The 20,755-nt window shown below is 44.2% G+C and overlaps 1 protein-coding gene across 1 annotated transcript in view; it reads right to left on the bottom strand.

Moving 5' to 3' along the window:
* Positions 1-7,669: 7,669 nt before the first annotated feature.
* The window catches only part of RAB5C (RAB5C, member RAS oncogene family), an 87,122-nt gene continuing 74,036 nt past the window's right edge, over positions 7,670-20,755 (bottom strand). Inside the window, exons 4-6 of the mRNA XM_082271447.1 lie at positions 14,039-14,161; positions 13,842-13,935; positions 7,670-7,845 (exon numbers count right to left, since the gene is read on the bottom strand). Coding sequence (XP_082127573.1) covers positions 7,730-7,845; positions 13,842-13,935; positions 14,039-14,161 — 333 coding nt within the window. The 3' untranslated portion in view covers positions 7,670-7,729. The remainder of the gene's footprint in view (positions 7,846-13,841; positions 13,936-14,038; positions 14,162-20,755) is intronic.

Raw genomic sequence — 20,755 nt, 5'->3', positions numbered from 1 at the left:
AATGGAAATCAGGAAGCATGCAGGCAGCCTTGTAAATTTTAATTGCAGATACAGGGCACTGGGCAGGTCAGGGTTAATGTGGTAACATCAATTACTCAGTGACAGTCAGTCAGTGTCAGTGTGGACTCGATCAAATTATACAGTGACAGACAGTCTCTCATAGTGGTGGTAGTAGGAGGCTGGAAAGGAGCACAGCCGCATACATACATTACTCACTCGTGCAGTGCAGCCCGCCCCACACATTCAGTGAGTCTTACTCTCCTCCCTAGTTTTTTCAATGGCACATTCAGGGAGCCAATCACGCCGTGAGTAGCGGCACAGCGGAACCAATCAGGTGTGCAGGCACACGTGATTGGTTCGCTGTGCAGCTAATCACGGCGTGATTGGCTCCCTGAATGTGCCATTGAAAAAACTAGGGAGGAGAGTAAGACTCACTGAATGTGTGGGGCGGGCTGCACTGCACGAGTGAGTAATGTATGTATGCTCACCGCTGAAGTGTCCCGGCTTCACGGAAGTCTGTGAGTCCTCCTGTCCTCCTCCGAGTCCCTTCCCACTGCCTATGTAAATATCGTGACCTCGGCGATATGAATATCGCCTACGGCCACAGAACGATAGTCGATATCATATCGACTATCGTTCAGCCCTATTGTTCGGCACAAAATTATTCGGCCTTTTGACTTATTCAGCCGAACACCGAAAGTGCTATTTTTTCTATTTTCGGCCGAATAATGTTCGGCCGCCGAACATTCGGTGCATCCCTAGAAATATTAGGACTGAGAACAGAACTTTGCGCGCAACTGTTCGTGTGCTGTAGCATCAATAATTGTGAATGGCCCCTAAAAAAAAAATCAAGGCAGCACATGCAATGCACATTGGTGTGTTGCATTTCCAAAAGAAAAGGGTCAAGTGCAGTTTCCAGTGCATTGGGGGTATATTGGCAGCCAATTTAAATGAACAGGCTGTCTGAATGTGATCAACGTTATCAGTGCAGCAAGGATTATTGCACCACATCAGGGGAGATCCTGGTCTGTTCATGCTTCTGAGTTTTCCTGCTAGCAAAAGGTCATGAAGTAGAATTCCATTCTTTTTTTATATGGGTGATATACATCTATACAACGCATTTCAGTGTGTTTTTAAAAAGGATACATGCCCATTCACACCCTCATGCCTGCACATAGGTGGTAAGGGGCCCTAACACACTAAACTGGAGGTACTGGTAATAGCTGTACCTACTCTAGCGAAGTCCTTTAGAATGTAGTACAACCCTGGGGCACACCATTCTGAGGGCTCGTTCACCCAAGTCTGAGTCCAAGCACTGTATTGCGTGTTCTGTTCTGTTCTTTTTATTAAGCTGCTCTGCGCTCATGAAACATGCCAAAAAGATGCTGTCATGACTTTTAAATTGAGCCCCACCAAAATACATGGTAATGTGGTACCATGTATTTAAGTGGGAGTAAACAAACATGCAACTGGTAGATGCGTGGTAAATTTTTGTGACATTTTATTCCATCTTTTCATGTGATAACATTGAAGAAATGACACTTTGCTACAATGTAAAGTAGTGAGTGTACAGCTTGTATAACAGTGTAAATTTGCTGTCCCCTCAAAATAACTCAACACAGCCATTAATGTCTAAACTGCTGGCAACAAACGTGAGTATCCCCTGCTGAGAAAAACAGAGTCTGCCTGGTGAACTCCGTGTGTGAAAGAGCCCTATGTGAAAATGTCCAAATTGGGCCCAAAGTGTCAATATTTTGTGCAGCCACCATTATTTTCCAGCACTGCCTTGACCCTCTTGGGCATGGAGTTCACCAGTTTTACAGGTTGCCACTGGAGTCCTCTTCCACTCCTCCATGACATCATGGAGCTGGTGGATGTTAGAGACCTTGCGCTCCTCCACCTTCTGTTTGAGGATGCCCCGCAAATGCTCAACAGGGAACAATGAACTGTAGCTGCCAGTGCCGGCAGTACTCATGCAGCCCCAGACCATGACACTCCCATCACCATGCTTGACTGTAAGCAAGACACACTTTTCTTTGTACTCCTCACCTGGTTGCCGCCACACATGCTTGACACCATCTGAACCAAATAGGTTTGTTTATCTTGGTCTCATCAGACCACAGGACATGGTTCCAGTAATCTATATCCTTCGTCTGCAGGCTTTCTTGTGCATCATCTTTTTGAAGAGGCTTCCTTCTGGGACGACAGCCATGCAGACCAATTTGATACAGTGTGCAGCATATGGTCTGGGAACTGACAGGCTTCAACCTCTGCAGCTTTGCTGGCAGCACTCATAAGTCTATTTTCCAAAGACAACCTATAGATAAGAGGCTGAGTATGTGCACTCAACATCTTTGGCCAACCACGGCGAGGCCTGTTCTGAGTGGAACCTGTCCTGGTAAACTGTTGTATGGTCTTGGCCACCGTACTGCAGCTCAGTTTCAGGGTCTTGGCAATCTTCTTATAGCCTAGGCCAGTGATGGCGAACCATGGCACCCCAGATGTTTTGGAACTACATTTCCCACGATGCTCAACTACACTGCAGAGTGCATGAGCAACAAGGTAAACGTAGTTCCAAAACCTCTGTAGTGCCAAGGTGCGCCATTACTGGCCTAGGCCATCTTTATTTAAACAAAAAAATTTTTTTTTTTTTTTTCAGATCCTCATAGCCTTCTTTGCCATGAGATGCCATGTTGAACTTCCAGTGACCAGTATGAGAGTGAGTGATACATGTGTAACACACCTGCTCCCCATTAACACCTGAAACCTTGTAACACTAGCAAGTCACATGACACCAGGGAAGGAAAATGACTAATTGGACCCAATTTGGAAATTTTGACTTGGGGTGTACTCCCTTTTGTTGCCAGCAGATTAGACATTAATGGCTGTGTGTCAAGGTATTCTGAGGGGACAGCAAATTTACACTGTTATACAAGCTGTACACTCACTACTTTACATTGTAGCAAAGTGTTATGTCTTCAGTGTTGTCACATGAAAAGATATAATAAAATATTGACAAAAATGTAAGGGGTGTACTTACTTTTGTGAGATACTGTACGTGCAACATAGGATAAGGTTGACAACTGGAACCTGTGTACTAGTTCCTGTATTTTCACAAGGCCGTGCACCGTTTAGGAGATATTTACTGTATATGCAGTTGAGGAGGTCATCGGTGCAGGCGCTCTGAAGGAACGGCCACCCATGTCCTGTGCCGTAAAGGGCGGCACCCCTGAGCATGCACAGAAGTGACCTCACACGGCTCCAGCCAGTCACACAGGCGTAGGTAGCAGACCCAGGAGGAAGACAAGTGAAGATGGATGCAGCCTTCAGCAGTGACAATGCTTCGGTGGAGGGCTTCATTTGCAAGTAAGTTTCACATAATTATGGCTTTACTTTGCAGGTCAGTAAAAAAAAAAAAAAAAATTAACCCTGCGGTTTACTTCCTCTTTAACATGTTTCACCACCTAAACTGGTTTATCCTCCACCAAGAAAAGTGATCCCTCACCAGATAATCATACATAAAAAGAGTTTAGAGAACCTCCACTTTCTACACAAATAACTTGTTTAATTGGAAAGTGCACCTCTCTCATCCAACAATAGGGTGCCTCTAGACCGGCATTTAGTCATTCCAGTACAGGTACCAAACCCGCCGATGTGATGTCTGAGGTGGCGTGCGTTCCAAATACTTCGGATGCTCCTAGCTAAGGACTGGATATGACGTGCATGTTGCCCTGCAATGCCCCAGCACATTTTCTATAAAATCATCAGGGGCTTCCCGATGATGGATTTATGCAAAACGCATGGAGGCATAGCGGGGTGACGTGCACGTCACATCCGGTCCTTGGTTAGGAACATCCGGAGTATTTGGAAGGCACGCCGGCATGAACCTCAGAGCAGAAAGTGGAGAACCCGTACTGGCTTGCGGAGAACCCGTACTGGCTTGCTGGAATGACTGAGTGCCGGTCTAGAGGCACCCTAATGATGAGAGAGGTGCACTTTACAAGTAAACAAGGTTATCCCTGGAGAAGTGGGGAAGGTGGAGGATATATAAACCATGTTTCTTATTTAGGATTATCTGGTGAGTGAGCAATTTGCTTGGTGGAGGATAAAGAATTTTTTTATGGGGTGTATCGCAGGTTAAAGTGGTTGTAAACCCACTTTAAGACTTTTACCTATAGGTAAGCCTATATTAAAGGCTTGCCTATAGGTGCTATAAATATCTCCTAAACTTGCACCGTTTAGGAGACATTTACAGTGCATGCAGCCGATGGCATCATCGGCGCATGTGCTCTGAAGAAACGGCCACCCGTGCCGTTTCTTCAGAGCCCTATGCCGTCACTGGCGGCTCCTGCGCGGGAGTGACGTCACACGGCTCCGGCCAGTAATACTGCCGGAGTCCGCAGACTCGGAAGAAGATGGGCGAACATGGATGCAGCCAGCAGCGGGGACAACGCGGGCTTTGTTGGAGGGGGTCATATAATGTGCTAGTATGCGATGCAGGGAAGAAAAAAAAAATTGAAGTTTACTTCCTCTTTAAGCACAAATGCAGGATAAGAAGGCAATGGCATATGGACAATACAGAGCACATATTGGACTGCACTGTGATTTGTTGCTATCATGGGCTGTCTGGAACTGGAACAATATTGAGTAGTGCAGTTTGAGTGCTGCAGCCCGAGCACTGTGTATAGAAAACACTTTATTTGCACTTTGCGCCTGTATCAATCTATTAATTTAATTTCAAACACTGTTCACTAGAAGGTTCCCAAGATTATTAACTGAAAAACAGTTTTGTTTTTTCTCAGTGATTCAAGAGAGCACCCATTCTGGTTCAAGAGCAGCACCCTCAGATAATGGCAAATTTTTTTGGGCTACCCACCCATATTCATTTTCTTTCATACAATCATACTTGTCTAGATGGCTGCCGCTGACCTGTCACTTCCAAGATGGAGAACTGAGCGATCAAACACTGCCGATTGCTCAGCTCAGGCTTAAGCCTGCAGAAGGCTGGTGACTGTCAATCACTGGCTCTCTGCTGTGACCCTTCAGCTGTCACTGGAGCACTGAGCTGTGGATTGGGGGGAGCAGCTGGCTCAGTCTCCCAGTGGCTCGTTGAGAGGCTAGTCCAGGTTTCTGGGTGGATCCCGACTGTCAACCAGGCTAGTTGGTAAGTTGCGCTTGGAAATTCTTTGGCTTTTTTTGGATCGCAACCGTCAAAAGCCTAGACCGGGTCTGATGCTTTAGCCTGCTGTCCGCTGAAAACGAACTGCACTCCTGTGATCCATAGACATATAGCCAAAAAAGCTTTGGCTGTACTTCTCCTTTCATGCCAGTACCTCAACTAATCTAACCTCATATGGCTGTTCTCGTTTTGCTTTTACATTATTATTGACATTTTCTTTTTATCCATTTTGTGTTTGTTGGTTTGGTCAAATGCGGTGAGCTTTTAGATTACGAGCAGGGTAAATTGGACTGGCGTTGAGCATTTTTCTTTTTTTAATTGTGTGGTTTTCTTTTTGGGTCCTCCATAGCCCAAATAATTTGGGGATAAGATGAATAAGCCCAGGCCACCTGCTCTATCTGGCCCTATGGGTTTGCAGCTTTGTGTCTCTGTTGGCCATTTCCCACCTATTTCTTCAGTTTCATAGAATTACAGCTGGACAGGATTCAGATCTGTAGAACTTAGGAAAGAGAACAAACACTAATTTCATTTAACTTTTTAAATCCAACACCAACCTTACACTTTCAGGAGTCACCAATAACCTTGAAAAAACTTGGAATATGCAAAATGATGATCATTGCAAACGTGAATGATTGTGATCATGCACTCTGAAAAGTCTTACATTCTTTTATGCACAAAATGGAAGAAACAAAATTTCTATTTGGGTACATACTGTATTATCAAGATATACTGATTAAAGTACATATTGCAGAGAACATACAATACAAAATACAGAATATGAAGAAAAAAAATAGAGGTTCCCTTCCCCTTAATACTCACAATTGATATTTGGTCATGTGACTGGGTATAGAGACAGAAAGACACCTTAGATAGCCAAAATTACAAAAATCAGCTTCACAGCTCCCAAATAATGACATTATATAAGTGTTGAAGATGGAGTCTGTACTGGCCCTAAATTACAGTTACCGGGGTAACTTTATGGTGATCAGAGTCTACTCATAAGTAATGACAGAAGTCATACAACATCCAGACTGCTATATTCCAAAAGAAATTCTCTCATCTGCTTTCACATGGTATATTGTGGTGTATGTAGCCGGCTAACCATCCACAAACCACTTTTTTTTTTCCCCTGGCTTCATATAATGAATAGAACACATGATTGCAGAAATTAACCGATTTGGTTGGCTATGGGATATAAAAAAAATGGCTTATTAGGTGGCTGTCAAGTAAAATGTGATTTTGTCATATCTTGATAACATGATGGCAAAACACTGACAGTTTGATCCAGCAAACATATTAAGTTCCAGAAAATGCCACGGATCATTAAAACCATTTAGTGATTTTTTTTTAGCCACTAATTAAGTGCTTCATGGCCCTGACAGCCTTTACATCGTTCACGTGACTAAAGACACCTATGAAAACTACAAAAAGAACATGATTATTTTTGAAGAAAAGCAAAAGGAAAAGTCAATAAGCAAACTATTTCTTTGAAAATGTGTGACTTCCTGGTAAGCCGTTTTAGCTCCAAGGTGCCATTTTGATTCATCCCATTTTTTCAGAAAAGGCAATTTGATTAAAGTTTAACTTAGCAAGGCATTCTGTATTAAGGGGATTAAACATATGAAAAAAAATATATATTCATATACACTCCATACATATATGCATGTCAATGTACACAGCTTTCTGTCCTTACAATATATGGTTTATATGAAACCTTTGAGGACAAATATGGGAGCCATCACTTGCTTAGTAAGTAAAGGTGCAGGTCTGTGCTGTAATCCTGATCCGGACTTGCCTACATAGTGAGACACTGATCTGAAACAAGTATGCAAGGATTTGCAGAACTGGAGCTCAGATATTCTAGACTGCGCAGGTCACATGCTTGTTCCAGGTTTAATGTCACAAGGTAGTGTAGACAGGACCAGGGACAAGACAACAATGGAGCCTGCCCGTTAAAAGAAAATCAGCAATGGTGACTCCCCTATTTCTAACCTCACAGGTACCCTTTAAGAAAGAGCTTGTGATGAACATGGTAATCAAGTTCGATCAGAAGCACTTTAGCTTTCTGAGAGCTCAACAACTGAAGCACCTCTACCCTTTTGTACCCACCACCAAAGCTACTAAAATGGAGGAGGGACAAGAGGGTAAGCAAATGGAAAGTTAATCAGATCATAGTTCATATTTATATATTTATAATACATATATTAAAAGTGACTTAAGACTTAAAAATTGAATTAGTATTTATACAAGGAAAAAAGTGCAGGTGGAATGAGATCCATCAGGACGCTGATCATTTACAAACTGGAGTGGTGAAGATGGTACAATACAGGTTCACAGCGTCTATCTTAGCCCCTTCAGAGCCAGAGTTCATTCTGGTTCTGTGAGGACTAAGTATGATTAGAGTGGATTTCCAGTCTCATCTCAGATTTTCTTGTTGGTTTATTTCTTGATCTGAAGCTTTTAAATGGTATTGTGTTGTAATTATGGATATTTCTGTGTTTTGGACTCCTTTCTCCTTTACCAATAGGCGACAAGTGAGAAGGAAGGACATCAGTTACTACAGCACTGGCTCCTAGCAGGAGGGTTGTTTTCCTGGAGGTCAACCCCTCTGTTCCTTCCGGGGGCGCCTTGTGCACTTTGGGGCTCATTCTTCGGCAGCTTCTTAGCTAAAGAAGAAAAATAAATCATGAGTGCGCGATATATGGTGCAAGCAAAAATCTTAATATTTGTACAATTTCTATTCCCAAAGTATGCTTAACAGGTTAAAGTAGTGGCAGCTGTATGCCTGTCAATTATTCTTCAGCTTATTAAAGTGCATGAACAATTTTTTTGTTTATTTTTTGATAAGATAGGGAAAGTTGCCCCCCGCCATGTTTTGTCGTCATCTGTGTGCTGTTGGGAACATTTTACTTCACTTTTTGGGGGTCGTAACAGCAAGAGAAAGGAAAAGTCTCAATAGTGAGAGTAATTCTCCTCTTATACTGTGGTCACTAGAACAAGTGTACCCCATTGGAAGATTTACCCTTATCTATTATTTTGACGAAGATCAAAGGGGGGGGAGGAATGAATATTCACAGTGGACGCAGACTTAATAAAAACTTAAAGCGGAGTTCCGGGCACAAAATCGACCTAATCGATTTTGTGTCCCATCTGCTTGCTCTTCTTCACCTGAAAAGGAATTGGATAGTTAGGGTTATTTTTTTTTTTTACTTACCTTGTAATTGTAGAAAGAAATACTCACCTATTTTCCACTTCCTCCCTCTGTGGCCGCGGCCCGCGCCGTCACTTCCGGTTTGCAATGATTCCTGGGAGCTGAACATCATCGCTCCCAGGAATCAATGCAACGGCACCTTCTCCCAGAATGCGCCTTCACCGGCCCCTCTCGTCACTTCCGGTGAGACACCGCATTCCCTGCTAAACTGGGCATGCCCAGAAGCTGTGGAGGAATGCGGCGCCGCACCGGAAGTGACGAGAGGGGCCGGTGAAGGCGCATTCTGGGAGAAGACGCAAAGAGGACGCAGAAGAGGATCACACTGGCTTCAGCTGCCCACAACAGAGATGGCAACGCTGGAGAAGAAATTTTAAAAGTGAGTATTTCTTCTTGCAGGTAAGTGCGAACCGGGACAGATCAGAGGCTATCCATTGTGGAATGTACTAGCCATGACTGTCCCCGGGGTATGTTCATTGAAAAAACAATTCTATGCCCGGAACTCCGCTTTAAGAACCTAAGTTTCCCTACACTAAAAAAAAAAAAAAAAAAAATTTGAACATGCAAAGACAGCAACCGGTTACCATTTAGTTCTGTACCAGACATAAGGCCTTATTGCATTCCTTCCCTCATTCCACAGCCACCAATCTAGCATACCACCACCCCAGTTTAGTAGTTCAGAGGTTCCTCCGGGCAATCTCAAGATCTCCCGACACCCCTCTCACTCACTCCAGCGATCAATCCCAGCACCTTGTGCCAGTGTGTAAACTGCACACCATAAAAATGTTGGTCGTGGGAAACCCGCACAGTATTAATATGGAAGTTGTGCTCCCCTATCTTGTAAGGTGAGTAATCACAGGAGTCAGCATACCAAAAATATAAAAAACTGTACATCGGCACTGTGAGGGAGCTCCATCAGCCTCAGCAAGGTGAAAGAAAAGAGAAAATAGGAGTGTGCTACCCTCACCGCTTCCCCCTACAGTGCCGTACCCGGCAGAATGAGGAAAGGAACTATGCTAAAATGTTTTAAAAGGACTTTATACATACGTCTGAGTGTGTGTGCACACGCCTGTATTTGTGCATGTGTGCGTATATATATATATATACACACACGCACACGTGTGTTACTTTTAGTCCTGACCACCCCCATTCCTGTACCATCAGAACCGCTTTTGTAGGGCTAGTTTGTGATAGCAGCAAGAACTGCTGCTCCTCTGAAAAGCAATCCATGTTTCGATACTTTTCAGAGGCATTTGACAGGCAGTAAAGAAGCAATATGTTGCCTCCTCACCACCTGTTTTTAAGCCCATAAATGCAGCACCACTACACCACAACCATGCAATGCACACAAGTTGCGGGGTGGTTGCAGTGAAGTCCCATTTATCCTGGGTATACCTCCACCTGCTGCCTCCGTAGCTAAAGGGGGAGAAGTTGGGGGTGGTAAAAACAGCTCAACCATGTGGTTTTACCACCCCTCCAACCTGATATGGGAACAAACCCTTGGTTTACATCTGCGTGGCTGCCTGCTGCAAGTAGGGCATCTTATTAATTTCAATGAACTTCCTTACCTGCAGAAATGCAGGGAAAGAAGTCTGACTTTTTTTTTTTTAAATTGCACTGCACCAAAAGCATCCCACATTTGCCAATGTGTGGGGTACAATTAAGAATTAATGGCACCCCTAAAGAGCAGAGCATTTGTCTGCCAGGAACGAGCGCGATTTTGCACATGTTCCAAGACATATAGTAACGTGAACCAAGCCTTGGACAGGGGTGCCTCAAGACTGAAAATACTTTTCAATTGCGCCTCGACTGGAAAAAGGTCGAGAAACACACTAGTCTAGATGGCATTCCACCTTAAAACCACAAATGGTGAATGGAGTATTCAGAACTAGGCCAGCATTCGCCCAAGTGGTCCACCTCATAAAGCTAAACATGCATTTAGCTTAGGCTGCAGAGCCATGTCTAAGAAGGAACCATGGGCATTCGCAGGTAGGGGGGCAGGGGAAATGCCCCCCCCCCCCCCCTGGAATCTCAACTTCCCCTTTCAAGTGTCAAGTGGTTGTTCAGCCACTTGATACCATCCTGTCTGGCCGATTTAATAATCGTGTGTGCGCCTGTGTGTCTGTGTATGCGTTTAAAAAAAATAAAAAATAAGCTGTCCTATTTTCAGAGAGCCACTCGCCACTCACGTGACCCGTCGGCTCTCTCCTCTCCCTGTCTGTCTGACAGCTTCCTGCAGCGGGCAGGGCCGAGGATTCCTCACTGATGTCAGTCGGGAGAGAAAGGAGGAGAGAGCAGCGGGCCACGTGAGCGGCGAGTAGCACTCTGAAAACTGGCAAAGAATGGCTAATTTTTTATAGAAACACATATACAGGATTATTAAACAGACTGTAGACAGGATATGAGATTTTAAATGAAACTACAGCAGCAGGAGGGGAGGGGGCAGGCACTGACACAGAAACAGACAGGCAGGGAGAGGGGACAGAGGACTACAGGAGGCCTGCGGATGATGGAGGCACGTAAACTGATCAGTGTCAGGGCTCAGCAGCCATAGTACACTGTGGTTAGTTTACAAAGAGGACATAGCACGGCAGGATCAGCCAGGTATATTTTAGGTGCTAGAAAGGGCCAATTTACACAGCAAAGCACTGTGCTGTATAACATGCTTTAACCACTTAAGCCCCGGAAGATTGTACCCCCTTCCTGACCAGGGCCTATTTTGCGATTTGGCACTGCGTGACTTTAATGGACAATTGTGCGGTCGTGCGATGCTGTACCTAAACAAATTTGGCGTCCTTTTTCCCCCACAAACAGAGCTTTCTTTTGGTGGCATTCGATCACCTGATGCGGTTATTTGATCATGCGCCATAAACAAAAAAAAGAGCGTCAATTTTGCAAAAAACTATATTTTTCACTTTTTTTTTTTATATGAAATTCCAAAAAAAAAAAAAGTAAAAATCAAAATTTTAACATTTTAGGCCAATTTTTTTTTAACCATATGTTGGGGGGGGGGGGGATTTTTGACACTTGGGATTACCAGTGACATTACTACAGTAATCAATGCTATACATATGCACTGTTACTGTAAAAATGACACTGGCAGTGAAGGGGTTAACTTTTTTTGAGAGGGAGGGGTTAAGTGTGTCCCTAGGGGCGTGCTTCTAACTGATTGGCTGTGGCTTGATGCGTAAGAACAGTGATCAACGGTCCTACATAGTAGAACCGTATGATCACTTCTTACACAGGGGAGACTGACAGGCGGCTGTGTTTACATTAGCCGCCTGCCTTTCTCCCGCTGTGACGGGCGATCGCGAGTGCCCCGGCAGACATCGGGTCCGCCGGGCACACGCGGGGGGGGGGAGCACGCATCCGGCGGCGCACGCTCGCTCCCAAAACCCTTACAGGCTAGCGACGTATCCCTACGTAGCTTTGCCTGTGAGGGGCTGACTGCCGACGTAAATAGTCGTGCGGCAGTCGGCAAGTGGTTAAGGGAACAGGATCAAAATCTTTTTTTTTTTTTTTTTTTTTTTTTTAGGTTAACAAGGTGCTTTAAAAAAAAAAAAAAAAAATGCTGCCGTTTGCTCTTTAAAAATTAATACTCTATGAATGACTAAGCCCCTCCCATTCATGACATTGTTGAAAAGGGGCACAGCATGGGTGACCTTAAAATGATGCGCCCCCCCCCCCCCCCCCCGAAAAAAGTTCTGCAGACACCCACGGAAGGAGTGGAGCTGCTACTAAAACTTCAGTTGGTATAAAAAAAAATCCTACAGTCCATCGGATGGTAAATTTAAATGTGCAAGTAATTGCTGCTTGCCATAAATCAGCTATGAAGTCATAATCATGAAGCCACGTGTGTGCTGTAGGTTGCCAGATAGATATGACGATTGTGCTCAGTCCAAGAATATAGAAATGCAATGAAACAAGCCAGTCAGTCATGCAAAATGGAGATGCAAGCCACTAGATGTAAACTAATGGCCATGTGAATGTGAGAAATGCCAACAGTCGGTAAATGTTGTTTCTGACTGCAATATGGTATGGTGTGACCCAGTATCTGGTGCTGGGACGCTCACCCATGTTCGTGGTCCAGGCTGTGCTAATTAGTTGGTTCCCAGACTGTGTGTACTTCCACTGCACAGCCGATGTTGACCATGGTTAAACACCACACAGGGTAGTCAGGTTACTCACTGAAACAAATCCAACTTCCTTATGCAGTGTAAACATCTGAGCAGTTTGTCTTGATGTATTCAAAGATACTGCTGCTGAAGAGGCTGCCTCGCAATGTGCACTGTGGTGGCTCTGCTTTTCCCTCAGTTTCAGTGGCTGTCATCTATATGATCATGTCCACAGCTCCATGTGGTGCTACGGGGGGGATCTGTCACCACATCAACAGGTTTCACTCAGCCCACCGGATCAGGACTAGTGTGTAAACTAACCAGCGTTTGCTCCAAAACCTCATGTCAGTGTAAAATGACCAGTGAGTAGTGCTAAGTGAGCAGGAACCCCCTTGCTCATCTCTTCCCACCCCCATGGGTCATGTAATCCCCTGTGGGCTCATAGATGTCCATTCTATCATTTCTATCTACATGCACGTCAAGCAACTACCACCCCAAAAGCATGATGGTATACCATGGTCCAATGTGCATGCCCCGGCCATACGAATGCCTCGTACAAACGCAACGATTATCGTCCGACCGATCGTCCGACTTTTGTCCAGAGTGGTGTCTTGTTGGTTGGAATGTGCCTAGACTGCACCCGAATTTTCTCGGCCAACAAAATTCTACTTCAGAAGTGATGTCATGTGCTGGTTTACTTTCCGTGTGTCTTTTCTTCTCTGAGCATGCCCAGTCTTGATCAGATTTTTGTCTGCCGAAATCTGTAATGACTGACGGAAAATCGGCCGTTGTGGTGACAGCCAACAAAAATTTTAAAGCCTACACACCAAATTTTTTTCCGCCGAAAAGTCGGAGTCTTTTGTCGAAAGCATCATACTAACAAGCCGAAAATCAGCCGATTGGACGTTGTCCGAAAATTCCCGGCCAATAATCGATGCGTGTGTACGAGGCATAAGTCAAACTGACGAGGTCACAAGTACATTGATATACATTTTTCACATTTGTGGATACTAAAGAGATCATTGGAAATATGAGAGATGGAGCAGCTAGGTTTGTTAAATTGTTTCCTAGCTTTAAAACATTCACTGGTTCCTAGAGAATTGCTGGTACCACCTTCTTCGGCAGGTCTCTGTTGAAAGTTGAGATGCATGTATGCTTTATATGGGTTTATAAAGGGACCTGCAATCACAATATCTTACGGTACTTCCCAGATTCATTTAAAACCCACCGCGCAGAGCAGGATTTGCTCAAATATGGAGTAGCCACTTATTAGATGTGTAGAGCAAAATGAAAGTCTGTTTATCTGCTGACCCCAGTAAAGACTAATGTGAAAGCTCACCTATAGCCATAAATATTTCATTCACATTCATAGCGGTTTTAGCAGACGTCTCCATGAATAGCAAGCTGTTGTCATCTGCATAGGCTTGGGCTTCCTGCAACAAAAGCAAAAAAAAATAAAAAAATAAAAAAAGGTAAGGTATGAAAGAATTCTGGATCCTCTCTGTATTGGGAAGGGAACAAAGCTAGAAAGCTCACCGGAAAATCGACAGCTCTTTTGCTGGAGAGGTCAGCCTTATTCCCAGACAAGGCAATTACAATGTTAGGACTAGCCTGCCTCTGAAGCTCTTTCACCCAGTTTTTTGCTCTTGCAAAGGTTTCCTACAGTGGTACAGAAAGAAAAATTATAGTTCATTAGCTTGATGGGAAAAAAAAAAAAAAAAAAAATAACATAATCTTTAAGCTCATAATATACACACACACACACACACAAGTTTGCTCGAGACTCTGCCTCATGTTTCTGGAGCAGACAGTGCACTTTTTAAGCAGAAATCAGAAAAAACTGAAGGCCGACTATTTTCAGGCATCTCTTATTTATGAACAGAAAGCGAGGCACCTGACTGCATCACACAGTCCTAGGCCTATAGGCAAGTTGGTCATGTTATAGTCCAAATCAAATAGACCAAAAGTAATTGATTTTTTTAATTTAGGTTTCAATTTATTTATTTTTTTAATGAAATTTTATGAAAATACATGCGCGCACATACATACAGTGCATCCGGAAAGTATTCACAGCACTTCACTTTTTCCACATTTTCTTATGTTACAGCCTTATTCCTAAATGGATTCATTTTTTTCCTCAATTTTACAAATATCACCCCATAAAGACAACATGAAAGAAGTTTGTTTGAAATCTTTGCAAATGGATTAAAAATATAATAAACTACATGTACATAATTATTCACAGCTTGGCACACCTATTTTTGGGCAGTTTCTCCCAATTTTCTTTGCAGGACCTCCTAAGCTCCATCAGGTTGGATGGGGAGCATCTGTGCGCAGCCATTTTCAGATCTCTCCAGAGATGTTCAACCGGGTTTAGATCTGGGCTCTGGCTGGGCAACTTAAAGACATTCACAAGAGTTGTCCTGTAGCCACTCCTTTGTTATCTTGGTCAGGGTTATCTTGCTTAGGGTCATTGTCTTGCTGGAAGAATAACTTTTGCCCCAGTCTGAGATCCAGAGCACTCTGGAGCACATTTTCATCAAGGATGTCTCTGTACATTGCTGCATTCATCTTTCCCTTGATCCTGACTAGTCTCCAAGTTCCTGCTGCTGAAAGACATCCCCACAGCATGATGCGGCCAGCACTATGCGACACTGTAGGGATGTTATTAGCCAGGTGATGAGCGGTGCCTGGTTTCTTCCAAACATGACGCTTGCCATTCAGACAAAATAGTTCAATCTTTGCTTTTAATCAGACCAGAGAATTTTGTTTCTCATGGTCCGAGTCCTTCAGATGCCTGGTGGCAAACTCCAGGTGGGCAGTCATGTGCCTTTTACTGAGGAGTGGCTTCTGTCGCCCACTCTACTATACAGGCCTGATTGGTGGAATGCTGCAGAGATGGTCATTCTTCTGGAAGGTTCTCCTCTCTCCACAGAGAAACACCAGAGCGCTGTCAGAGTGACCATCGGGTTCTTGGTCACCTCCATGTCTAAAGGAACTTCTCCCCGATCGCTCAGTTTGGCTGGTCCGTCCGCTCTAGAAATTTTTCTGTACCCTTTCCCAGATCTGTGCCTCCTTACAATCCTGTCTCGGAGGTCTACAGAAACTTCATGGCTTGGTTTGGGCTTTGACATGTACTGTCAACTGTTGGTGCCTAAAAAGTCCCACCCCTAGGGGAATTTTCCTTTCTGGTTTAGTACTGTCAACTGTGGGACCTTATATAGAAAAGGTGTGTGCCTTTCCAAATCATGTCCAAGCAACTGAATTTACCACAGGTAGACTCGATCAAGTTGTGGAAACATCTCAAGAATAATCAGTGGAAACACGATGCACCTGATCTCAATTTTGAGTGTCATGGCAAATGCTGTGAATAGTTGTGTACATGCGATTATCATTTTTTATTTATTAAATTGGCAAAGATTTCAAAAAAACATTTTCACTTTGTCATTATAGGGTATGGTTTGTAGAATTTAGAATTTAATCAAATTTTGGAAGGCGGCTGCAACATAGCAAAATGTGGAAAAAGTGAAGCGTTGTGCATGGTTCTCTCTCTCTCTCTATATCTAATACATACACACAATAACATTATGACCACTGGCATGACAGGTAAAAGTGAATGACGTGAATATCTAATTCCATGGAGAAATGAAAGACGGTGGCGTGGTCTGGTGAATCACGTTTTCTTTTACATCACATAGATGGTCAGGAATGCATGTCCCTTTCCTGGGGAAAAGATGGCAGTGGGTTGCAGTATGGCAAGAAGGCATGCCAGATAGCCAGCAGGGGTAGTGTAATGCTTTAGACAATGTTCTGCTGGGTAACCTTGAGTCCTGCCACTCATGTGGATGTTACCTTGAGTCCATGCTTGGATGACTCCATACTGTTTTGGTGGCTAAGGGCGACCTACTCAACAATATGTTTTGGCTGATCAGATCAATAAATGATCTCTCCAATACACTGAGTTAGCCAGAGAAAAAAAAAAAAAAAAAAAACACACCCCAACAGATCAGGAAAGTCAAAAGTCACATCCTCATTTGCATGATTGTTCCCAGACGAACTGAAGCCAGACGATCAACAGGTAACCCTGGCAACTAGCCTAAAATAAAATATCAGCAAAGGCAGGCCCGTTTGTCTTATGACTGGTTCCTATAAGGCAGCTAAATACTAAAAGAATATTGCAATACTAAAATTAATGATTTCCTATAATTAAAAAGAGAAAACATGGGTAAATAAAAAAAAAAAATCTTCATTTGTTTGTAGACACCTCACAAATCTACCGGTCTGTGGGCGTTGTATAGCATCAAAGCTTGGGCGGGGAGACAAATGTCACACTATCCCCCTTCCACCTATATAAAAAGTTTCTCACTCCTCCCTCGCTCTCTGTACACTCGGCTATTTTACCTACCTTTCGCTCTCCGCACTCTTTGCTGCCTCTCTCCGCACTCCCCGATAGCTCTCCTCTACTCTCTTCGCACTCCCCGATAGCTCTCCTCTACTCTCTCCGCACTCCCCGATAGCTCTCTTGTGTGTCCGGTTGTCTCTCTCTCTGCGGTCTCTCCTAGCTCTCTCTGTGGGGTTGATTTACTAAAGCTGGAGTGTGCAAAATTTGGTGCAGCTGTGTATGGTAGCCAACCAACTTCTAACTTCAGCTTGTTCAAGCTTTGACAAAAGGAAGTGGCTTGGATTTTATACATAGCTGCACCAGATTTTGCACTCCAGTTTTAGTACGCAAACCCCTGTATTATCCTATCTGCTGTCTCTCTCCTCTTTACTCTATGCTGTCTCTTTCCACTATGTACTCTCTGCTGTCGCTCTACTCTTCACTGTCTTTTCTCTCTCGCGCCTCCTTATTGATGATCTACAAATACCATAAACTTTCCACCTCTAAAGCCTAGTACACATGGGCCAAATGTCTGGCGGCATCAGCTGGTTCAATAGACACCAGATGACATTCAGCCCATGAATACTGCAGTCGGTCTGACAGAAGCTGGGAGTTCGGAGGGGCATGACTGAAAAAGGTCTGCCAATCGGCTCCCGATGGCTGAAACTACTGGACTGGAGTGTTCTGGTGGGGGCACCTCCTGAACGATTTCATTCAGACCTGCTGAGTTAAATGAAAAAACAAAAAAACAAAACCCAAAACGACTAATGTTTACTAGGCTTAAGCTGCAGCACATTCACTGTCTTCAGCACAAAACAGACCGAGAAGACTTGAGCAGATCCTCTGCAGATTCTCAATCCAAACAGAAGGAGAGGGTCGTACCAATTTTTTTTTCCCCCTGGTGTCGGCTTTTCTGTGCTTCGCACACCAGACAGGATTGCTACAGACAGGGAGCACGAACAGATGTCAAAGTAAGCTCAAATGCAAATGCTTTCTATTGCTGATATTTTTTCAACTTCGTGATCATTGTTTTTTTTAAATTTCAGGTTTACAACCACTTTAAACCACTTATCGACCATCCGCCGCAGACTAACTGCGGCAGGCTGGCTTGGCTGCACAAAACGACATAGGAGGCCCTAGGCAGCGGCGATGCCGATCCACGGGAACAGCAGCCGCGATGGCTCCCAGCTGAGAGAGGGACAGTCAGCTGTTGTAAACACAGCAGACAGTTCTCTCTGAAATGATCACATAGCGCCTGTGATCCTCTATATAGGATCACAGGGCTATGTGGTCATTTCATTTCACAAGCTTAACCCCCATACAGTTAGGGCTTTTTCACATGGTCCGCCTCCGTAGGCGGATCCGTGCTGCTCAGCGGGGATCGACCCGCGATCCCCGCTGTGCCGGCGGATGACAGCTCCGTCTCCACTTGCAGTGAGGAGAGGGAGGTGTCACAGCCCCCGCTGCTCTCTATGGGGGATCGGATGAGAGCGGACCGCCTGTCCGCTCTCATCCGATCTGATCCCCAGGACAGATGGAAAATAGGGTTTCCATCTGTCCGGATTTCACGGACAGGATCGGATGCGGATGGCAGCGGACATGTCACCGCTGACATCCGCTGCTCCATAGGGCTGAATGGGGCATCCGATCAGATCCGCCTAAAAAATTGACAGGCGGATCTGATCGGACCGCCCGTGTGAAAGAGCCCTTAGAAAAAACACACTCCCCTAGGCTCACACACTTGTCCCTCTGATCACCGTGTTAACCCCTTCCATGCCAATGTCATTATTACAGTAACCATGCATATTTTTAACACAGATCACTGTAGTAATGTCACTGATCCCCCCCAAGTGCATCAAAGATGTAAAAATGTCAGTTAGGGATCCGAACTGTCCGTCCCAGTCCTGGGAGAAAAAAAAAAAAAAAAGGCAGGTGGTGATCAAATGCCACCAAAAGAAAGCTCTATTTGTGGGGGGAAAAAAAAACAATTTTATTAAGGTACACTGTCACATGACTGCACAATTTTTTGTTAAAGTAACCCAGTGTCAAATCGCAAATAAATGGCCTGGTCATTAGGGGTTCAAATCATTTCGGTCCATAACTGGTTAAAACTTTTTTTTGTCCTACAGCTTTTTCCCCGTTTAGCGGTGTCCAAATAATTTTTGGTATGTGCAATTTAATCTTACATCTATTCTAATACAATCTAATCTAATACATTGTTTGTGATCAGAGCCCTCATTTAGTGGCATGGTTGGCAATATACTGTATATTTTTAGTTCATAGGTTTCCATTAGGGAATAAAATAAACGGTTTAAGGAGAAAATACCATTATTTTTAATGACTTCTAGAAATCATGCAACCCCAAAACATTCACCCTGAAATTTGAAATCTGATTGCAAGGATTTTGCAAAGTGATTTTTCCTGTAACAAAGCAAAAGAATGAAATCTAACTAAATGGAAACTTTGCCTTGCAGTACAGGAAATCCTCCGTTGACACAAACGTCATAAGGGCAAATGTCACTTAGAACGTGACATAAGTAATGGGGAGGGAGTACTTTTTTTTCTATCCCCCCCCCCCCCCCACCCCCATTTTTCACACAAGGTGGGCTGCATCAGATCAACTCCCATTGCAGCGCTTCAGTAAGAGATTATACACTGAACAAAATTATAAAAAACGCAACACTTTTGTTTTTGCCCCCATTTTTCATGAGCTGAACTCAAAGATCTAAGACTTTTTCTATGTACACAAAAGGCCTATTTCTCTCAAATATTGTTCACAAATCTGTGTAAATCTGTGTAAGTGATCACTTCTCCTTTGCTGAGATAACCCATCCCCCTCACAGGTGTGACATATCAAGATGCTGATTAGACAGCATGATTATTGCACAGCTGTGCCTTAGGCTGCTCACAATAAAAGGCCACTCTAAAATGTGCAGTTTTAGGCTTCTTTCACACAGCGCTCCGGATTTATTCTCCGTTGCGGGACTTTTTTTTCACGGAGCGGATGACATTTGTGTCATCCGCTCCGTATGTCCGCATATCATCCCATCCGTTTGCGGATGATATGGGGACATAATGTAAGTATGGCATTGCTGATATCAGCGGATGACACCGCTGACATCCGATTTTGCTTCCTTTCCGGTTTTTGAACGGATGAAAAAATAGGGTTCTGTTCCGTTCCAAAAAACGGAACAGAACTGAAAGGAAGAAAATCGGATGTCAGCGGATGGTATTCCACTGACATTCGCAATGCCATAGACATTCATTATGTCCGTAAATCATCCGCAAAAAAAATAGGATGATTTGCGCACATACGGAGCGCCCGTGTGAAAGGGCCCTTACTGTATTCTCATACACATCTCCTTCGCATCCACTCCTCTTCAATGGCTGTGCGAAGTTGCTGGATATTGGCAGGACCTGGAACACGCCGTCGTATACGCCGATCCGGAGCATCCCAGACATGCTCAATGGGCGACATGTCCGGTGGCCATGCAAAAACTGTTCCTGGATGTTTTCAGCTTCCAGGAATTGTGTACAGATCCTTGCAACATGGGGCCGTGCATTATCATGCTGCAACATGAGGTAATGGTCATGGATGAATGGCACAACAATGGGCCTCTTATCTCATCACGGTGTATCTGTGCATTCAAAATGCCATCAATAAAATGCACCCGTGTTCGTTGTCCATAACATACAGCTACCCTTACCATAATCCCACCATGACCATGGGCCACTAGATCCACAACCCTGACATCAGCAAACGGCTCAACCACACGATGCCATACACGCTGTCAGCCATCTGCCCTGTACAGTGAAAACTGGGATTCATCCATTAAGAGACCACCTCTCCAAAGTGCCAGACGCCATCGACT

Source organism: Pelophylax lessonae, assembly GCF_965119305.1.
Source record: "Pelophylax lessonae genome assembly, chromosome: 11".
NCBI classification, from domain to species: Eukaryota; Metazoa; Chordata; class Amphibia; order Anura; family Ranidae; genus Pelophylax; species Pelophylax lessonae.
The sequence above is the reverse complement of the archived record's forward strand: the minus strand, read 5'-3'. Positions and strand labels throughout refer to the sequence as shown.